We start from the raw sequence: 21,571 nt of genomic DNA on the forward strand, positions 1-21,571 counted from the left end.
TATTACACCTTTGTGTAAAGCAGGGTCCACACAAACAGGCAAAAAGGATCCTTTTTCTCTTTCTTTATCTACCAATCCTCGTCGCCGTTCTGCCGCGCTCTGACGTAAAAGTTTTCGCTCTGACGCAGCTTCTATGACGTACGAAGCACTCAACAGTACGGGGCCGCTATTGGTGGGCCCCTTTAAATGCTGTAGCCAGTTAGTGTTACCGGCTCCAAGGAAAACGCGGGAGCACGTTTCGGCGGTTCCGGCAAGCGGCTTGGCACCGGCAGCATGGCGTATCTTAGTAGGGACGAATTTCGATTGTCACCATCCGTCACATGAACTTAGCTGAGTTTGTAGGTATAGCGCGTCTCTTAAAAGCTACGAATAACGCTGAAAAATACAGAGCATCTGTGCAGGCAGAAATGCCGCTGCATGTAACCGCGGCAAGCATCTGCCTGCACAGCCGACAAGGAGCCCACTGTGCGGTGTGTGTACGATATGGCATACACTGCAGCAGCTAAAGCTTGTCACCACCCGCCAGAGCAGGACTTCTGCTGAAAATCAGTTCATAAATGCGTGAGAGAGGGTGATAGTGCAGTGAAAGATTGTGCTGGGGATTGTTGTCGGCGCGGCTTCGTAAAGCAGTGACTGAATAACTGCGGCAATGCTAAGCCTTCTCTGCCGACCTCGGAGGGACCTGTTCACCGCAACAGCGCCACATGCGGAAATGCTTGAAGGCCGCTAGTCGTCGGTGGAAATCTTCAATTACTGTCGTGAGCGAGCATGTCATGTTTGGGACCCCCCATCTGGCCCTGGAACACTCGTTTCTCCTATTCCAAAACTAATGTGCCGACGCGAGCACGGCCGACGCAAGGTGAGTACGGCCCCCCCGCAGTTCAACCAGCCCCATTCGACACTAAGAGGACGAGCATGAACGCCCGCTGCTAAAAAAGAATGCGTGACGTACCGCCGATCCAAGCCAATGGCTGCGCACATCTCGAACCAGCAAGGGCCTTGCCATGTTTCTCTAGATGGTCTTGCGCCTGGTCAGTGACGTCATAGCTTCCACAATGCTTTGGAGGCGCAATGAGAGGGAGAAAGCTCCAGGTCTTATTGGTGGCCCTTTTTAATGAATGATAACTCGGCTAATAGTCAACGCTTTTAAAGGAGTACTGACTTGGAATTTTTGTGTTAGGTACGTTTTTTTCGCGGCTATAGCTGCCTACGAGCCCACTAATCATAGAATGGCACATTAGATTGCTGAACGCGGTATAAAAAATTAGTACTTAAAGCTTCGTTTATTTGAGTCAGTTTCGGTTTTGGAGAAGCGAACACCGAGGCAGCCGCCATGACGGGAAAGTGCATTTGACGTCACTGTTCTCGTCGCACCCCAGCCGATTCCGGTCTGGGTGCGCACGCGCACCAGAACAGCCAGACCGGTTGCAGTCGCACGTGATATCAGTCCCAAAAACTGTGATGTGTGCAAAAGGCGGAAAAGCACGTGTCAACTGCTAGCACCGCGGCCGCCTCGATACATCATGGGAGCCCTGACATCAGCCGTTTGGGTCGAAGCACAGATGACGCAATGAACTTGCTCGATGGCGCGGATGAACTTTCTCGTGTGCGCAGAGATTAAAATTGATTTGTTCTATCGAACGGTTATGGTTTAAACTTCCGATGGGGTACCTCCATATACCAAAGAAGCTTTTTACATAGTTATCTGAGCTTTGGAATTTCGTGTCACTACTCCTTTAAACCATTTTTGCGGCAGGACGTTCCTTGGATAGTACTCCAGCGATTGCGCACGTAAAATCACAACGTTTGGAATTCTGTTTAGGGCCATTTTAACGACCGTCTTCGTGAGCACGTGTATAACATCCGCACAGGAACAGGAAGCAATTGTGCCTTACACTGAAAAAATTGCTATCCGAAGCTCAATAAAACCCGCATCTTAAAGCGTTATTGTGACGCCCAATCCCGCGAAACCCGCGGGGCTTCCACCATTGAGGCATTAGGGGGGAGGGATGCGTGAGTTCGCCTTCTGTGGCACTCTTTGAGCAGAACACTGTGTATTTGGTCGGGTAAAAATAAAGCTTGTGTGTTTTTATCTCCTACTATAGCCAACGCCGCTTTTTAAGCTCGCGTCATCTATCTCGGTTTTCCTTTCTCGCACCGGCGTATGATTGCGCTGAATCCTTCATCTGTTTATTGCGAAACCTCATAAAATTGCATCAGTTTTTTGTCAGCGCTCGTGTCTCTCTGCCTTCTCTTTGGCCCAAGTTTTGACGCGCTGTTTCCTAAGGTTACATGGAATGTTGTAAAGCAACAATGTAAAATGTAAAGCAACAAGCAACAATGTAAAGCAACATTAGTATTACATCCGTTAGCAAATCACCTCGCTGTTACATCTCCATTTTTGGTCTTTCGTACCATGCACATTAAAGAATAGCTAAGACACTAATGGTCCCTGAAACACCCATTTTATGTGAGCAATGGTGTTTCGGACATACTCCACCTCGGACATTGCCCGCGGGAAAGAGTGTCATGATTGTGTTACATGCCACTGAAGCTCTAGCTGTAAGCTCCCCAGCATTTAAAAGACAGACTTCAAAAGACAGACACAGAGAGACAGAAAAGGCAGGGTGCTCACTCAAGGAACCGTATGATTTCGTCGCGCAGCTGGCAGGAGAGGGCCCGGTGCCTCTGTGCGGACATGGGGGCGCCGTGCAGGAGGGGCTGCACGTTCGGCGAGAAGTCTGGAAAGAGGCCGTCCGGAGACCACTGCCTCAGGTTGAACTGCATGGGCACCCCACATTGAGGTGATTAAGAGGCAGTTCCGTGCAGTCGTTAACGCACTTTGGCCAAAGCAGCTGCAAGCTTGATACCCAACTCGCCCTAATTTATCTCGGCATAACCAGAACTGCAGTAAGAGATCGTTAATTCAAACTGCACAGTGATTCCTTCTCAGCTTGAATTAATGAAAGTTTGAACTAAGGAAAAGGAAGAATAACAGCAGCACACTACTACAGGGAGCAGTACGGCATGACAACGCTTTGCTTCTCGTAAAAGGCTTACTTGCAGAGACTTCTATGGAGTAGGCCAGATCAAATCCTACAGTTCAAACTACCCATAAATGCAAATGATTGAACTGCAAATTAACGAGCTTTCACTGTATTATTTTTTCGTGAGGGATAAGTTGTTGGGCTTGTCATTAGTTCAAAAAGTAAAAAGACATATTTAAGAGGACATGGGCACAGGATGCACATAGCAGACATCTTACAGAGGGTAGATTTTAAAGTGATACATGTAGAGTCAAATTTTTGCCCGCATGCAATAAAAGAGGGGAAATCTCATAAGGCCCCTTGCAAGTTGGATACAACGAATGATTGAGTGTGAGTGTGGGGAGAAACGTGCAGCTCCTGGCAACTCCTCAAGTTCAGCGGAGTTCCTCAAGTTCAGTGGAGAGGTGATGCCACCGTAGTTCACGTTGCTGTTGCAAGGTGTTTAATGTCCCACCTGTTGCAACGGTTGCTGTGTAAGAACCACAAATGACCAATAGTAAGGGGGCCAGCAGTGCTTGGGACATTAAAGTGGCCATGAACACACAGTACGAGTTTGGCTCATTCAAAAGATTGCCTCGTTGGAATAACACTGCCATCAACTTTTAATGTAGACTTTACTCATATAAGCTACGTAAATACAGTCTAGTCCACTTATAACAATATCCAAGTGCCAAGAAAATCCCATCGTTATAACCGATAATCGTTATAAGCGGGTCGAGAAAAAAAAACCACAAGAGAGATCAAAACATTTTATTAGCATGCAAGTGAGGTAGTGCAACTACTCGTTTGCAGAAAAGCCATAGTCAGTCAGCTTTGACTGCTTCACGCGAAGCTGACGCACATCTTTTTCGAGAGCATCTAATTGCTCCACATAGCTGAGCGGAAGGTCCTTCGCGAAAATGAAGTCCCGTAGGGACTGTATCATTCGTTCTTCTTCACTTCTAGAGTGATTGCCGTGCGCTTTCTTTTCTGCTGCGACGGCGCGCAACTTTGCGAAGGAAGCGCCGCAGGCGAATCGGCCATGGCGTCCGAACGTTCAGTCCGACTCCGCAGTGAAACTGGTGAAACGTTGAACGGAGGCAGATGCGGAGAAAAAAAAGCACTCAGTTCGGCGCGCAGAAAAGGCGAGGGAAACTTCCGAGCTGCGAGCAGTGCGAGCCGAACTGGCCGAACCAGCCGAACGTTGGTTCGGCCGGACGCGCGGACGAGGTCAAAGCAGCGGCTCCGGGAGGGGAGTCGGGAAGAAAAGCTGCTCCTCCTCTCGCATGGCGCAGTCGACTCGTTTTCTGAGCGGTGGACGGGATGCAAGGCGCGTCGCGTGCTGTCGGCGCCGAGTGCCGGCGCCAGCGCCGGCGGCAGCTCGCATTTTCGGCGCGCGCGGTAAGCGGATTCAATCGCTATATCCGATATCGCGGCTCGGGAGCATCGTAATAAGCGGGTTATTTTACCATAGAAAGCATACAAAATTGGACGGTGCAATCGTTGTCCATCGTTATATCCGATATATTGTTATAAGCGGTATCATTATAAGTGGATTCGACTGTAATGAGAAAACCAGAGCATAGCCATGCGACCCACCAGCTGCTTTCCTGTACTGAACTTTTGACATATTATGGGCCGCTTGTTGCAATTGGTTGAGGCCAACAAAATCAAACGCAAGCTACATTGAGACTATATAAGCTTGCAGAATGAGCCATTTACACTTGAAATGTAGTGCATATTCTTTCCATCGCAGTAACAATGGTTGATTAACCAATACTTCCAAACAGCTGCATATGGACTTCCACTGGCCAATGCTGTTATGCAGACAATTTTCGGATGCACTGGGCATGTCTGCCCCAGCACTGGCCAACTGGCAAAAGCAACACTGCCACTTACGTCCCCCTGTTTTGTCGAGTCATAGCCATTGTTGTTGCAAGAAACGATTACTATGAACTGTAACAAAATACGGCACGTATAGGTGTCTGAGCGGGACTAAATGAGCATGGGAGCAGTCATCGAGTAACATCACTGCACCGTCTAGGGTACTGAACTTCAGTTCATGTCTCCACAGTGTTGTTTGTCTATGCCAATGTTCTTTTGAAATAGGCTGTTGCTAGCACCTTTTACTCTTATTAATTTACCTTAACACTGCATAATCCGTACATGGGTTTCATGTATAAATAGGCTTTTTTTTCCTGTATGAACAGTTGGAAGTTGGCGCTCGTGTACCGTATTTACTCGCATAATGAACCCACTTTTTTTCCAGAAAATTCGGCATGAATTTGGGGGGAGGGTTCATTATGCGGGAAAAAATTGCAACAGTTATAAAGGTTGAAATTTCATACAATAAAGTTGCTGAGAGAAGCACTGTCAGAACCTTGCCATATTCGTAAAAACACGTAGGTAATTATGTAATAAAATTTCTTTTTTATTCGCAACATGCTAGTGGGTCCCTACTCGCCATGGAGCTATCCTCCTTAGTAAAGTCGCTTGCCGCCTCACGTTTGTTGTCGGCCCACAGCGCACCATCTTGCGGGCTATCAAGGCACTCCAAAACTTCTTTTCTGACACCGGGAAACTTCCCTTATTTGGACCCACGAAACACACGGCGATCCCTGTTCCCCGCCCAAAAACTTTGTTTTCGCCCGTAGTGTATACGAAGTGCCGCCAGCCGCGCCGTTTCCATGTGCATCAACGCACGCTCCACCAGCTTAAGTTTAAATCCGGCTGTGTAGCTCATGTACTGGCCCATCGTACGGCGCGCACTAGGAGCACAAAAAAAGGTCGGAACACAGCTGAACAACAAAACCATGAGCGTGATGGCAAAGTTGCGGACCCTCAAGAGCAGAGGAGTGCGGAGTACGTTTAGTGGTTTGTTCGCGCGCAGGAACGTTTTTACGGCGCAAGAAGGTTCGTTTTGGGTTCATAAGGTGGCGCTCCGCAAGCGCGCAATTTTTAAATTGTGAGCCACGGCATTCACGCTCACGTCTCTTGCTACTGTTGAGGTTTCTTTTTGTTGGAATGCGTTTTTAGCATTACTGCGTGTACTGTAGCGCGATATCAAGTTACTAAGATGGTCTAAGGGATCAGCAACCATGATGAGATAAAAACATATTCCCGTTGCATTTTTATTCAAAGTGACAATAAAGTAAATTCTCAGGAAGGTAAGTGGGGGGAAGGGTTCATTACGCGAGTAAATACGGTATGTTTTTGTTCTTCTCTTCGTCCGCGTCTGTTTAGCGCCCTAATATTTTCCACATTAAGTCGTGAACCAACTAGCCCAAAACAAGTTTTGCTAAATCTAGCAAGGCTGGTAATAACCAAGCATGTTTTGGCATGGCTTCCCATCAGCCTCAGTCCCAGTTCCTTTTTGATTGTAGCGTTTAGATGCTATGCAGTCAACATACTATATCGGTTTTCAGTACCTGCCCCTAATACATCATTGCTGACATCATGGAACATGCGATGAATTAGAGATATAGTTTTTAATTGTTAAATTTTTTAGTGAATAAAGCGTTGTTTGTTGCCGTAGAAGTGCTGAGGGATACATATTACACAAATTATGTGTTACGTACAAGCTACGCATACATTGCAGGAGACATAACTCTGTATGCAACCACAACAGCAAGGCACTTTCAAAAACATCAGAGTGCAGGATATTAAGAAGATGGAAATATCCTACGTACAAATGAGACAGGATGGCAGACAGCCGTTTCTACAAGGCATGCCTACCTGAGGACAAGGTTTAACAGTAAAAATAGACAAATACATGAAAGGCAGCAGGACAAGTCCTACTAACGACCGGTTTAATTGCACTGAGGTGGAATGACATATACAGGCACTTCTCCTGTCGCCTTTTATCTGTTTGTCTATTTTAGAGCTTAACCCTTTGATGCCCAGTGTTGCACAGGAGTAGCAACCCAATTTTTTTATTTCTCCGCACTTTTTAGATCTTCGGACATTTAACGTCATCTGTTGACAGATGAGGATACCCGGACCTTCAAAAATTCAAAATAGAGAGGGCAGCACGTACTTTTGTGCACTAAAATACCAGAGTTGTTCATGCGTGCTCGCATTGAACCGCCAGGCTGAATGGACTCGTGGCAGGTGAGCGAAATTGTGCAATTTCGTCGTTATTACAAATGGTAATGCGAACTTTAGGTTTACGGACTCAACTTGAATTATAAAATGTGTAGATGCTGATCAAGATAGCATTCTTGCTCAACTGATATATGGAGCAGCAAGTGCAGAGCGTCGCTCAGAAGCAACACCTCATTCTGTCTGTCCTAATAAACCTAATTTTTTTCTAACTTCATCTTTGTGCAGTCTGTAGTCCGTTTAGATCATAAACATGTTTTCACGATCTTAAGCAAATAATTAATGTTTTGGGCACCAAAGGCGTAAACCATGTCCTCAAGTATTCACCAACTGGCCCAGCCACAAGTTCTTCTCGAGCGCATGCCTACCGCATCCCTCTCTGCTCTCTGCTGCTGCAGCGTGGCCGCATCACTGGGGCTTGTGTCGAAACCTGGGGAGGAACAAGAAGACATTTAAGAACACGTGAAAACTGTGTTACGTTGCACAGCTGAGAGTCGTTACTTTGAACTTGAATATGTCAGAACTCGATGCAGGATAAAGGCCCTTGGAGACCGGACATTTTGCCTGAAGTTTACTGAGGCAGGCACGCACTGAACAGCTGCAAATCTCCACGACAGTTCACATTGTACCAAGGCCCCTACTTGAAGTTTATTACAGCTTTGTGCTGAATTCGAGGGTTTGTTGACTGAGGGTTCGGCCATGTTGATCAGCCTAAACTGAGTGATCGGACATCTCCCGTTCAGTTGTGGGCGAGCAGCTCTATGCCGACATGTTGTGCAGACAAGGGGGAGCTATGATTGGCTTCTTAACAAGATGTCCCTTCAAAATTTGAGGAGGAAAACCTCGGTGAAACCGTAACGGCACTTTTTTACCGATTTGCCAATACTGTGCAACAAAATGGTTATGCATAATTTGTTTGTCAAAGTTCCACAGTTCTAAATAACCACACAACACAATCTTTTTTTGAAAATCCCTTTACGACCCCTTTAACCCTTTCTGCACCATGTAAAAAAAAAGTAAAGATGTGCCAAATCTACCGAAAAATGTTTTTCACTCAATTTGTAAAGGTTTTCTTTTCTGAATAAAAGTGTACCATAATTTTGATGAAATAATTTTCCTTTTTTCCCTAAGTGTGTAAAAAAGATTGCTCTAAGAAGGATTATCCCTGCACCATTAATTTCGATGATATGACGTTCGTAACTTTATTTGTGTAAAAAAAAAAAAAAAGAGTGCTTGAAGATGGCTTCACTGCATAGCCGCCAATTCTTGCAAAAAAGCGCCGTCAGGGCTTTTTTGCATGTTGGGGCCTTCTTGCAAAATACCCTCAGGCGCTTTTTTGTGCTTTTTTGTATAATAGATAAAACCAGTGCAAAACAAGTGCATAATGGATAAAACAGGTTCACATTAATCTACAACAATAAACAACAGGATGAACATGACTAACATGGTAAATAAAATAACATATTTCAGGGTAGCTTGACTGCAATAGCGCGAAAGCGCTTGTTTTAGTATGGACGACTGTAGCTTGTCTTTGGTGGGAGTGGTACAAACCATCTGGACGAGCTCAGCTCGTCTACGGTAGGCAAAGGGTTAATAGCCTAGCCCACTCTAAGCACACTAAAAATGTCACTACTAAGCCTACAGTAAGTGCCATCCTTTACCTCTTGGCCATCCACTAAGGTTACTTTGATCTTCTGATGTGGGTGTTCTGAGACCTTAGAGCAGTGATCTCCTTGTTCACTAAAACTGACCGCACATAAGCTCACGCCACATTTTGTGTGCTTTCAATAGAGTGCGCTGTGACAATGAGAGCAGACCTTTTCCTCATCAACACTGTCATCATGTGTAATCTGTTATTTTTTTTTTAAGCCTAGGCATCGTGAGAATAAGTAGCAATGGACCCTATGCGAAATTGCTTGGTGATCCAGCAACACTGACGTAAACAAGACCGTCCGCCATATTGGTACGGGCGACGACTGCGAAGTTTCGCATTGTTTACTGTGGAAGAGTAGGTGACGGTAACGCGGTATGGCTCAAACTGGACTGCGTTTTTCGGGTCCCGACCACGGATTGTGGACGAAGGACTCGTCTGCGCTGCCGACTGTGTCTGAGGACTCACACCACTCGTGGTGCCGCGCCGAAGACCCATCCGAGCCCAGCGCAGCAGCGCATGCCGCCTAGCCACCGAGCCGCATTGCTCGCCTTCATCGGTGCGGACAAACACGTGCGACTCGCAGTAAGTAAATCTTTGTTTTTTCCTTGACGCGAGTTAACCGGTATGAGCATTTGTACAGCACTTTGTTCACCGTTGTTTACCATGTAAATGCGTAGCGGGGACCCTGTTGCAGTAACCATGAAAGAGGAAAGCGACAATCGCCAGACCGTACCGCTAGTGGGTGGATTAGGTATTTTCAAATGCTGTACATCGAATTTACGGGACGATTTTTGGCGAAGATGTTTACGGAAAGGTTGCGGCCGTTTTCCGTGACGGTCGTCCGCCCGCGCGTTTGCCGCAAAGCATTCGTGCTTTGCGGCGAAGTCAACTACAAAAGTGCACATGCGCCTTGAATTTTCGTTTTTGTGTGTGTTTTCATTATTTATTGCGCATGTCCTGCCGCAAAAATCTGTTTGTGGGTCTGGCTTGTCCTTTTTTGGCAGTGGGGTGGTTGTGGTAGCTTCTAAAGCGCATGTTTTGAGTGTGCCCGAACAGATAATACGGTAAAACCTCGTTAGCTCGAACTCACTGAACTAAATTTTTTTTTTTAATTCGATGGGTCATCGGTATAGCCAGAATGTTTACCTTTTTATCTGGAAAGGTTTTGGAAGTGAGTTCCAGATAATCATAATATTGCTTGCTTAAGTTATGACGAACACGAATATGCGGGTACTGGTATCATTACCCACGGTGAGGTTCTCTTGAAAGTACATTAACAAATCATGCAGCGATACTTGCACGCTCGAACTTGAAAAACAATTTTGACATCATTGCTGTTTGAGGTGTAGATTATTGCCCTTGCAACAGTGTTAAGCAAGATACAAAATCTGGACATTTTGAGTCGAGATGTTCCTTGCGGCCACTGCTTTCTGCTCTGTCCCTTTAGCATAAACTGTAGCGGACTAGTCCTGTTCTTCCCTGAGTGCTATTTACTGTTACTCTCTCTGTTCTTGCAGGTTGGGCCTCATCCATGTGGTCAGCAGCTGCTTTCGCTCCCAGAGAAAAATTGACCGGCCCTATGTTGTGTGCCTCCCCTCTGAGACGGACAGTGGGGCGATTGTGGAGGTAGCGTGCGAGTGCCCGGCGGGTTGCAGTGGAGCATGCAGTCACATCCTGGCAGCTGTACTCGTCCTCTTGCAAGCCCAAGGTTTTAAAGAGGCGCCACCGGAGCTTGCGTGCACAACTGCCACAACAGTGGGGACGTCTGAGACAGCAGGGCATCAAGCCAGCGAGTGTCCAAGACATTGACTGGAGAAGCCCGCAAGAAAATGTCCCCTCCCTTCCCTTGCCAATGCGTCTGTTCGGCGCACGTCGAGTGCAGGAGCAATGCGAGCAGCAATAAAGTGCCTTGCAAGCGCTCGGGAGAAAACTTGGTAGCCTTTGGAATGGGTTTTTTGCCTCAGTTTTGCTGGCCTCACCCCCCCCCCCTTCCACACACACACACAGTAACAGAAACGAGGACTGGCATGTCACCTGGAGGGTCACCTATGAGCTACCAGCTAGCATTCAAGCAACATCACGCCGTGGTCATCTCGCGAGCACGCAGAGGCTGGGCAATGTCGTGTTTACTAGACCGCTGCATGCAGGGGTGCGCGAATGCTGTTCCATTTATATCCACAGTTTGCTATATTGCACGCGCTATAAATCAGCGAAGTATTTTAATTTACTTGGATTTTCACTGTGGATACAAAAAAAGCAAAACCACTCAAGCTGATGCGCGGTGGACTGATGCAACTCAGGCCGTTTTTTTTTTTTTTGATGAAAACTTGAAAATTGCCTCACCTACCTACATCAATGGCCACTATCATTACGTCGGAGGCATGCATGCAGTATGTGACAAACTAGAGGAGTGAGTGTGTATTTTAGTCGCAAAATATTCGACAGTAAATACATCGCGGCTGAAATGACAATGGGCAACAAGTTAACTTGACGTAAACAAACCTGTCAGCCTGGCAAATCGGGAACCAAGTGCAGAAACTCGAATTTTCCAACGTCAGATCATCATAAAACAGTGTACGCCACTTCCGCAACGACAGGCGGCTAAATGCACCGAAAAGAAACTAACAACATACTCCGATACCGTGCGCGCCCGCCACAGAGGAAATTTTCAACCGCGCCGTGACGGCGTAGTGCGGCAAGAAAAGTTTACAGCCCTAGGTAAGATAAAGGCTCGTGTAGGGGCTAAGCGGTACCATTTAACAATGAAATGAAGCGGGCGTAGAGCCACAGGGACGAGTGAAGAAATAAAGCCTAATTTTGACAACGTGTGGTACTGTTTCCCCGCTCGAGCGCCGCTGTCAGTCATAAATAGGTGACGCACGCTCAGGCTTCATTTATAATACAAAGGCTGAACCACGGAACTCCAACGCAGCTGTATTTTTCATCCGGACAGCGACTACGAAATCCCGCGCTTAGCGAACCAATGACAAATACTCGCTCCCAGCGCAACGCGCTCAGCGTGTCACAAAGGTTGCTCGCGCCGGCGTAGTTCGCGTCAGAAAGTTCGTTCAAGAGCGTGGAACTTGAACTTCACGTGCCTTTTCTCCATCTGGACTGGTATTTCCTCGTTGCGTGCACTGCGGCACGCAACAATGCTACGGCATTGTAGTCCATCGACAAGTGCGGTCAATGGCCGCCTTCTATGTTTTGCTACTTGGTTTCGGTTTCAAACGACCGTACCAAAATGGCGGACCTAGTTACCTGAGTCGACGTGAGATGGCGGGGCGCATTTTGCATAGGGTCTATTCTCTACGCTACACTTCTGCTTTTCTCGGAAAAGCAGCCAGAGTGCCTGTTTTGCAATGAATGAGGCCCAATCTGTCCTGCTTAACTCTAACCATTCATTCTAGTGCTTTGATGTACACCGTATGCACGTACTCTTGATCTAGGTTTCACTCTATGAGCAAAGCAGGTAGGCAGAGATGTTGGCTATAAACAACTGCTGGATGCGAGTTGCTCAAACGTTTTTGATTTAAAACGGTAGTCACCTCTGCATACATTATAAGCATGCAACGTGTGCAAGGCCACGTTAGATACATTCTCGCAAGGGCCCAGTTTTTTTTTTCTTTTTCTAAAAGAACAGAAACCTCTGAGGTGCACCTGCAATAAGGAATTCACCTCAAACTATTGATTGCCACGTGGCCGTATTCTGCATGTATTCTCAAAAAAAATGTTTCTCACCGGAATGCACATCACACTAGCCACTGCCAGATGATATTGACAAAGCCACTGTCATTGAGGCAACATCTCATTTGTCAAACATTCTCTTTCCCTCAGGGGAGGGGAATGTGATGTATAACTTTTTTTTAACTTTTTGGGTGTTTGGTTCTTTTTTTTTTTTCAAGGGTTTTGTCATACTTCTAGCATTGCCGTTTTTCTACCCTGGGGAATTGAGAGACTGACAGAATGTTTTACGCATCATTCAAACAAGGTAAAAAAGATTGTACAAAAAAAGATACGAAATTTTGATTTTAGTTTATTGTTTGCGTCACTTGCACAGTTAGGTGCCATGTTGACGGTTTTGCAGTTTGAAAAAATTTTAGTTTATCGTTTGCGTCATTTTCACATCTAAGCACCACCATGCTGACGGTTTTGCCGTTAGAAAAGAAACGCACCTGCAAAGGTGGCAATTTCCCTTCTCTTTGTGAGCAGATACTGCCGCACGTGAGACAAATGGACAGACGGATGAAACGTAAATAAAATTTGTGCCATTAAACCTGAAATCATCAAACGTAAATAAAATAGAGGCAGAAAAGGGATGCATCAGATATCCAACAGGTAAAAAAAGGATGCTGTGGAGAAGAGCGTTTTTGAAGCTGGAGACTTCGCACAATGTAGGGGAGATCGTGAGAGACAGCAAAAAGCTTTTACAGAGATGAAAAAGGGCAGCATGAATGTTTGGGCTGGGAATTGCCAGAATAATGGTAGACACAAACAGCAAGGCGCCGTTCCCACCAAAAGCTGCTATGCCACAGGGCATAGCAGCTTTTTCCCCATGGAGAAAGTGATTTTGTCACCGCAGAACATACCGTATTTTCGCGCGCATAACCCGCACCAAAAATGTGAAAATTTCAGTGGCGAAGTAGGGGTGCGGATAATACGTGGGTTTTTTTTCCTTTAGTGCAGCTTCACGGCAATGCGCGTTGTGCCGTGAAGCTCCTATGCAGTAACGCTGACCAAGCCTTCCATGGAAGCGATTGCGCAAAACATACAAGGAGAAGGAAGAAAAAACAAGAACGACCGCACTCTAACAACGGAATTTTATTAGTGAATAGCGGCTTTCACCTTGCAGTCAGCGTATTCTACTTGCTGAATATAGGCTTTTTCTGTCTACATAGTATATGATGTGTTGCTTGAGCAGTAGCTTTGGTGCAGCCTGTCTTGTATCAAGTGTTTGGGCATACGCGATGATTTTTTTTTCTTATCTGGCGGGCTGAAAGTGTGGGTGTGGATTATATGCAGGGGTGGGTTATACGCGCGAAACTACGGTAAGTAGCGCACACTAAGGGAAAACAGTTGAAGATGAATGAAACAAGCTCCTAGGAAGGTTCTACAGATGGCAAAATCATCCCCAGATTGACGGCTTTGCATTTTGGTGTGCAATTTTCAATGTAAAATGCATACAGGCATGTTACGAACACTGCTGGGACAAAATGGTGTGACGCACCAGTACAACAACAACACTGGCAGGTTTAGAAGCTCACGTTCACTTGCTTTGCCAGTCTTGTTTCGCCAGTGTTGCTAGCACTGAAGGGGGGTCAGCAACGCAAACAGGCAAATGACAGATAACTTCAAAACTCACCGATGTTCAGCAAGTCACTTTCGTCAGAGAACGACAGCTGGTCCTCACTGCAGGCAGGCAGGGATTCCGCCTTTATCCGGATGATTGCAGGCCACAGGTCGTCATCCGCTGAATAATGACATGGATAAAAAAGAAAAGCGGTCCTTTACCCCAAAGATCTAATACCTAGGCGGTAGACGAGGGGTCATACTAGAAGTAGAAAACATAATGAAAGGCTCAGACTAAGTGCTGTATCTGAATACGTGTTTCTTTTGGCACAACAATACAATTTAAAATGTTACACCAATAGGATGGCTGAAGCAGTTTACTCTTTTTGAGCTAGCTGGAACCTGTTACTGAAATGAGTCACTGTGGTTTTGGTACAGTCTAACCTCGTTATAATGAAGTGGTATTGGGGCAGTGAATTAGTTCGTTATATCCGATATTCGTTGTAACCGCAGAGGTAAAAATCGGCCCTAATAAATCGGCAATCTGACTCGCACAACAACCCTAGATAAAAAAACGCATTGTTCTAGGCATCAAACCCACTATAAACAAGGTAATCCTTATCGGTCTCCTTGCGGCATTTCAAACTAAACAGACCGGAATGCAAGATTGTGAAATTACAACAGAACAAAGTTCGTTCGGCAAAACAGGCCTGCGTTCTTATTTACTTGAAGGAGGATGTGGCCTTTGCCTGGTGGAGGGCCTTTTCTACTTCTTGTGTAGTTTTTCAAGAAGCAACTATAATTGTTTTGTCCCGCTTTTTTTTTTTTTTTGCTTTTAGTATGCTAGCTGTCGAGTTCTCAGCCTCGCGGAAACCAAATATTTCTTCGTTATAGCCGATATCGCGCAGCTCTCGAGGTTTCGGTTTCGTTAAAACAAAGAATAGGTGTCATTAAAATGAAGCGTGACCAAACAAACTTAGTATTTAGTTCGCTACACCTGATAATTCGCTATCAGTTTTCACTATGACGAGGTTCAACTGCATACAGTAATTTTCAGTTGATGCACTTTTCAGGGTACCAAGAAAGAAAAAATATACGAGCAAAAAATTATGTCCGCTGAATGTATTTTTACCTGCGTGAGTACAAATTGGATTGCGCTTTTGATAGGCAACCGATTGTGATAAGCAGAACTGCCAAGAACATGTCTGCAAGTGCAGTCTGAGTCGGTAGGATTTTCTAGATAATACTTCGGCAGTGCATTTTTCTCACACACGCAACCCATCTACATAGACATATGAACCGATTGACACAACCATCAAAAAAAGATTTCAAAGCATGTCCGTGATCTCAAATGCACAACCGCCCGGGTCAGAGTGGTGATCACGTGACCACCAAAGCACGAAAACCAGAAAAGCCACGGGAAAACAATGCCTTGCACCTTACTCATTTGAAACAATTCAAATTCTACTAGCACAGCAAAGTTTTGGCAGGTATTCTAAAGTTTTCATAGATGTACACAAAAAGGAGAAAAACTGCAAAGAAGGTTATATCCACAATCTCGTCAAGTAACACTGAAACTCAAATTGGTTGCACAAAAATAAAAATTAAGATGCCGTTGATTTAGGTGTCAAGCAGCAATGCATACTGGATACCCGATACCCAGGATTATGGCCAAGTGTACGAAGTCCTCTTCCATCAGCGCAACTAATTTTTATATGCCGGAAAACTAGGTTATCTTTTACAAAACGTCTTTGCACTGATTCAAACATCAACCTACTTTTCACAATTACCCACACTGTGTTAGCCACAGGTATGATTGGCGGCATTTTTTGATACATGTAGAAAATGGAAGTACAGTCACTATACTCTACGAGAAATAATAATAAGCAAGCACGTACAGTTAATAGCCGAAAAATAATTTAAAATACAAGTTGACCTTTGAGTCAGACTCGTAAATGTTGTATGCCAGAAAGTTAGCAAAAACACCTTTATTTCTTACTGTCATCAAATAATCCGGCGACACTTACCACAAAGCTTCTGCTTTGAATTTTTGACTGCCCAAAATATTTTAATTTGGAGCCAAACCGTATATCAAGGCAGCACTTATGAGCGACAGGTACACATCAGGCAGCAAATTGCGAAGACAGAAACCAAGAAAATTATCTCGACACGAGAAAAGTGCAATAAAAGCTTATGATCCCTAACCTAAGATTTAACAATTTAGAATCGTGTACCACCTAACCACGAGAACCAATATATTTTTGCATAAAAATTGCCGTTTGCCTAAAAACATTTTTTACATTTTACAAGACGAACAAGACAAACAATATGGGCATCAATAATGCCCGAAATTGCATTTTACAACATGCTTTCAGTCACTCCTGTCTGTTTTTTTGGCTTATTATTCTCCCTCTGCTTCCCATACACACACACACAAAATAAAAAAGTGTCAGCACAAGACAATGGCCTTTGGGTACCCCCAGTAGAGTGAACATGGCAGTGTACACGCCACCTGTAAAAAGATTGAGATAGTTATGTTGAAAGCATAGCACAACAGCAACAATGTTTGCTGCCAGAACATGTGAACACTGTAAAAAGACACTGCTAGAACTAAACATTAAAAAGGCAAAAATTTTTAGCAAGTTTATTGCTTGCCTTTTAGCAACTAGATGTTTGTTAGCATTGCTCCATTGCTGACTAATAAACAACCACCAATGTTAGTACCCTGCACATTTAGGAATAGCTTCAGGTGAGAAAATATTTTGTTGGTCAAGCTGTTTTAGGCTAAATAATAAACTGAGGCAAGGAAAACGAAGCAAGGCATTTGCTACTTCTATTTATTTTGAAGGTTGACTCCTGGACAGTTACTAAGTTCCCTCACCACTCATTCTAGCTACATCCTCTGTAGCACACACCTTTTGGATTATAATCATAACATTAGCACATGAAAGGAACAGTTTCAAGTAGCACACATTATGTCCCACCTCCTGTTTTCCTCATCATGATACCATTCATCCTTCACTACGGGTCTATGAACAGTGCATTCCTGAGGTTATTCGATTCCTCTATGAGCTGTTTTTAATTTACTGACACAAATAATTAAATGCAAGTTCTCTAAAACTCACTCCTTTTTTTTTTTTCAGAAGTGATAGTTTACCATAGGTTTAATTTTGCAGTCGTCCTGTTTGTCCTTTTTTTTGTCGTTTCTTTTCGTGATCTGGTATGATCACATTGACCGATAAGCCACATGAGATTGGCATCGGTGTCTAAGGTATTAGCAAGATATAGTTTCATGCTCGATGAGATCAGTATGCAAAGCAATGCCGATTCAGTTTACTTATTTGACATCTAGTCTCAAGCAAGGCGTGAGCGTAAACTAACTGAATTCAAGCACATGGCATAAAAGCAATTCAGCCCATGCAAGAATTATCCGTTCAATTATGATTCGCATCCCTCATAGAACAACTAAAATGCTCGGTAAACAGCTTCTCCAAGTGGCACTGACGATTTTAAAACTGCATGAGGACTCACGTTAACAAATTTGTCCTGTAGAGTTCAGCTGTACAGGCCGTGGAGGTGTTTTTTTCAAACTAACGGCTCGATCGTCAAGAGTACTGACGTTATTGAAAGGGTCGTCTGTAACTGGGTGGATACAAATGGCAGAGCCACATTAAGACTAATGATGTCAAATTCCTAAAGAAGTGACAGTTTTTAGCCAACAGGTTGCCATTTGAAGCAATGCATTGACCGAGGTGATTGATGTCTGTAGAACAAATGAAAAGTTCATGGAAGTTAATGCCTTTAGAGCCCTCCTCTACAGCAAGGCTCATCGTGTGTAGTGCCGGCATGTTAAAGCTCATAGTAAAATCAAATCATCTATGTTCCCCATTCTCTAGGAGTTTTACAACCTTTTACAATGATTAGATCAGGCATTATTACACTGAGCAACACCTTTCCCTCCATACTGAGACTACCGGCCTCCGATATTGCATACAGGGCAGCACATACACTGTACACACTTTGGCAATTGCAAGTTACTGCAAAGTGGTTTTTTTCTAAATCTGCTAGCTCGTTCAATTCCTGCAATGGCACTGAAAATGTTGCCTGCACTTATAAATAGGGCAAACAATGAGTGGTACACGCTTCTGTCATGTGCAAATTTTGCAAACAACTGTCAATATACATGCACTTTGCAGTTGTTCAATAAACTGTTCATGTGGTTCCGCTGTTTCCTTCACACGTTGGGATTGTCACTTATCACAAAAAAATGTGCACGTGCATACAAAATCTTACTTCTGACAAGCCGACAAAAGCCATAGGCACCTAGGTTGAGGCCTCCACACACTAAAGCTGATTTGAATGTAACTTAAAAGGTTGCCTTCAAGCAGGCTCTAAAACACCGTGACTCTTTGCTATTAGGCAACAGTCCAGGCATGATATGTGTTTAAATTGCATTAAGCATGCCAACCTTCCCATATAATAAACTCGAATTACCCGTATTACCATTTTCTACTCAATCTCTTAGCAGCCTCCTATTTCATGTAACATGGTAAGGTAAAACTTTATGAGATAGCTTTGAACAGCACCGATATAATTCTTTTTACAGTGGACAGGAACTGTCATGAAAAAACAAATATTTTTCGATTTATAGTCTATATTCTCATCTTGCTAATTACACGATTGTCTGAGTACCGAGAAACAGATCAGTTTGCACGGCCTTGCAAATGTCAATTTTTTTTTTTTAATTAGCCGAAGCTAGAGCTCTTTGGAAAGATCACGCAACCTGGACTACCCAGGGATTCTTGTGCGATTTATAGTATCTTTAAGGGAACGATCAATAGATACACGTCAATTTGCCCGCGTTTACGTTTCAGTTTCTGGTGCGGCCATGGTGGCAAAAAATTAATGCCGAGAGCTGTCACGGATGTCGCTGCCGATGTGCCCAAATTATCACACTACTTCTCTGTACGACATTCTCAGCTAGTAGCACTAGTAGTGTAGTCTTTGCAATGCTAGTCCGCGAGCAGTCTTATAATTGAGAAGGCGTTTCTAGCAAGAACGTCAACCGTACATGAACGTCGTGTTGACTTGCACAGTGTAAAATGACGCGGCCGTAGTCGAAGTTGTCGCTAGGTTTCAGTGCGCTAGAAAAATAGTTTGAAGCCGCTTGCCGGTAACGCAATAATACCCTGCGATTACGATGGTGGCCGAGGTAATCTGTCAGTGGAAACGTCACAGAAACACTGAGCTCTTGTACGGTACTCGTCGTCGTGGGTGCAGCACTCAGAACAACATTCACAGATCACAACTGGCAGAGCACCAGCTGAGTTTCGCGAAGCTCAAACACGCTGCTCAAACAGGGCCCGCATTTGGGCTGCCGCTGCGAGAACTGACACCTCTTCCCCGAGGCGAGAACTACTTCTAAGTGGGAGATAAACTTCTTCAGTGCGCGCATTCGCTGGATTAAATGACGGTTAGATCATGGACTCGTAGTGAAAGCAGTGAAAGCAACTCGTAGTGAACCCGTAAACTCCGACGGCGCACAAAACCATGCACAAAACAAATAGCCAAAAACAGCGCTGCTGGCGCTGCTGCCCCCTTGCGCTAAAAGACAAGCACTTTAAAAAAAATGTTTTTGTTAACAACATAAAAAAACGAAATGATGTGTTTAAGAGTATATACAATTAGTCTGACTTTTTTGTGGCTCAATAATTAAAGTTGAGAACGTGTAATGAGTGCCTAGTTGTCTCGAAACCGAAACTTGGTTTGTCGCATATTGTTGGTCGGCCCAACCTGAAGCCCTGCTAAATCCTGGCTAAATCTTCCATGCGACACGTTCCCGTCGAGAAATGATACCACCAATACGATACACACACACAGAAAATAAAAGGCGCCTCCCACAACGACGTTATCGCGCGGAGTTTTTTTACACACGGTTGCAATGCCTAGAATAGTGGCGGCCTGGGCGCAGCCATGTTGGCTACTGTGACGTCACTCGCCATTGTTGGCCTTAAAATTTCAAGAACGCGTTTTCCGCCGTGGCCTGGGTGCGGAGAATGCTGCAATTATTTTCGACTATCGCTGTGCATGGGCACGTACCTGACGACTAGATATTATGTGCCAACATTCAGGGACTGCTCAGTCCAGAGAAATGGCCCATGAAGCTTTTTACGCGTTGTTCTGATTGGCGCCCATCGCCTAAGCTCCTATTCATGCGTTCATACGTCTGTTTGGCGGCATTTCTTCATATTTCTACGTACACGTACAGCACCCATGTATATCAGGGGTCGGCAACTTGTGGCCCGCGGGGAAGTATTGACGACCACCACCACCAACTCTTGAGCCCTGATGTCCTATTTTGACGCCACATCGGTAACTCAGTAGTTACTTCATCTAAACTGTGAATACCCTTTAAGAGCTTCGTTTGAGTCATCAAAGCACTACAAGGTGCACCAAAAAAATCTGCCATCAAAATAAAATCAGGACCGAAAGGGTTAGGCCGGGTTCAGACTGTTGTCGCAACTGTAATATCTTTAAATAATGACATCATTTGATGCCTCAGCCAGCCCACTTGCGTAAAACGCGTTTTTTACGTACACAGCGCACGATATATACGTTGGTAGTCTGAACATAGCATTAAGCTAACGTAACATGCCTTATCAGAACCCGCAGAAAGAAATCCTTTGAAACACCATTGAGTAACCTAAGCCAACAAGGTCAAAATTGCAAGAAAAAATTAGTAGTGGCTTAGCTCTGCTATGCCAGGATATACGTAGCATGAGCTAAGGTTCAGCAATCCAGTCCAATCCAGTCCAGTCTAGTCCAGTCCTGTCCAGTCACTGCTCCTCGCGCATGCTCAGCATGGCTCTTCACGAGCCACGCGAAACAGCTATCAAGCGGCCCCGGTGCAGCGTCAGACTTGGCTACTGCGCCTGGGCACGCGCCGGCGCCAGTGCGTCTGCCGCGGCTATGACGCAACAGAATCCAACACAATCCACTTTAATCCAATCCAATCCAAATCTAAACCAAGCCAAGCCAAGCCAAACCAATTGAATTTCCCATGCGCTTGCGCTGAACGGCCCTTCATGGCACACGCGAAACTGCTCAACCTCAGCCAGTGTAGCTTACGCTACAAAAAAAAAAAAAAATAACACAGGCCAATGGACACAACGAACGTTTCGAGGCGCTGGGGCTTCACAATACCCTTAGTGAACTAATAGAGGCTCAACGGCTGGCTCAACGGGAACGGCTTAGCCACAGCCAGACGGGTCGGCATATTCTCGGCTCCCTGGGCATCAACCACCTGCGAACAGGCACTCACAAGATACCCTTGGCTCCCGAAGTGCGCGATTTGCGCTGCTGAGCACGAGGTCGCGGGTTCGATTCCCGGCCGCGGCGGCCGCTTTTCTGATGGAGGCGAAAAGCAAAAACGCCCGTGTGTACGAGATTTCGGCGCACGATAAAGATCCCCAGGTGGTCAAAATTAATCCGGAGCCCTCCA

General features: G+C 45.1%; 1 protein-coding gene across 1 annotated transcript in view; it reads right to left on the bottom strand.

Annotated features, from left to right (window-relative positions):
- The window catches only part of LOC144153311 (uncharacterized), a 72,751-nt gene extending 53,075 nt beyond the window's left edge, over window positions 1–19,676 (bottom strand). The window contains exons 1-5 of the mRNA XM_077684962.1: window positions 19,142–19,676; window positions 16,527–16,582; window positions 14,144–14,251; window positions 7,496–7,557; window positions 2,636–2,781 (exon numbers count right to left, since the gene is read on the bottom strand). Coding sequence (XP_077541088.1) covers window positions 2,636–2,781; window positions 7,496–7,557; window positions 14,144–14,251; window positions 16,527–16,582; window positions 19,142–19,143 — 374 coding nt within the window. The 5' untranslated portion in view covers window positions 19,144–19,676. The remainder of the gene's footprint in view (window positions 1–2,635; window positions 2,782–7,495; window positions 7,558–14,143; window positions 14,252–16,526; window positions 16,583–19,141) is intronic.
- Window positions 19,677–21,571: the final 1,895 nt, after the last annotated feature.

The sequence above is a fragment of the Haemaphysalis longicornis genome, unplaced genomic scaffold (genome assembly GCF_048455015.1).
Source record: "Haemaphysalis longicornis isolate Haplotype H1 unplaced genomic scaffold, Haemaphysalis longicornis Haplotype H1 scaffold_9, whole genome shotgun sequence".
Lineage (NCBI taxonomy): Eukaryota > Metazoa > Arthropoda > Arachnida > Ixodida > Ixodidae > Haemaphysalis > Haemaphysalis longicornis.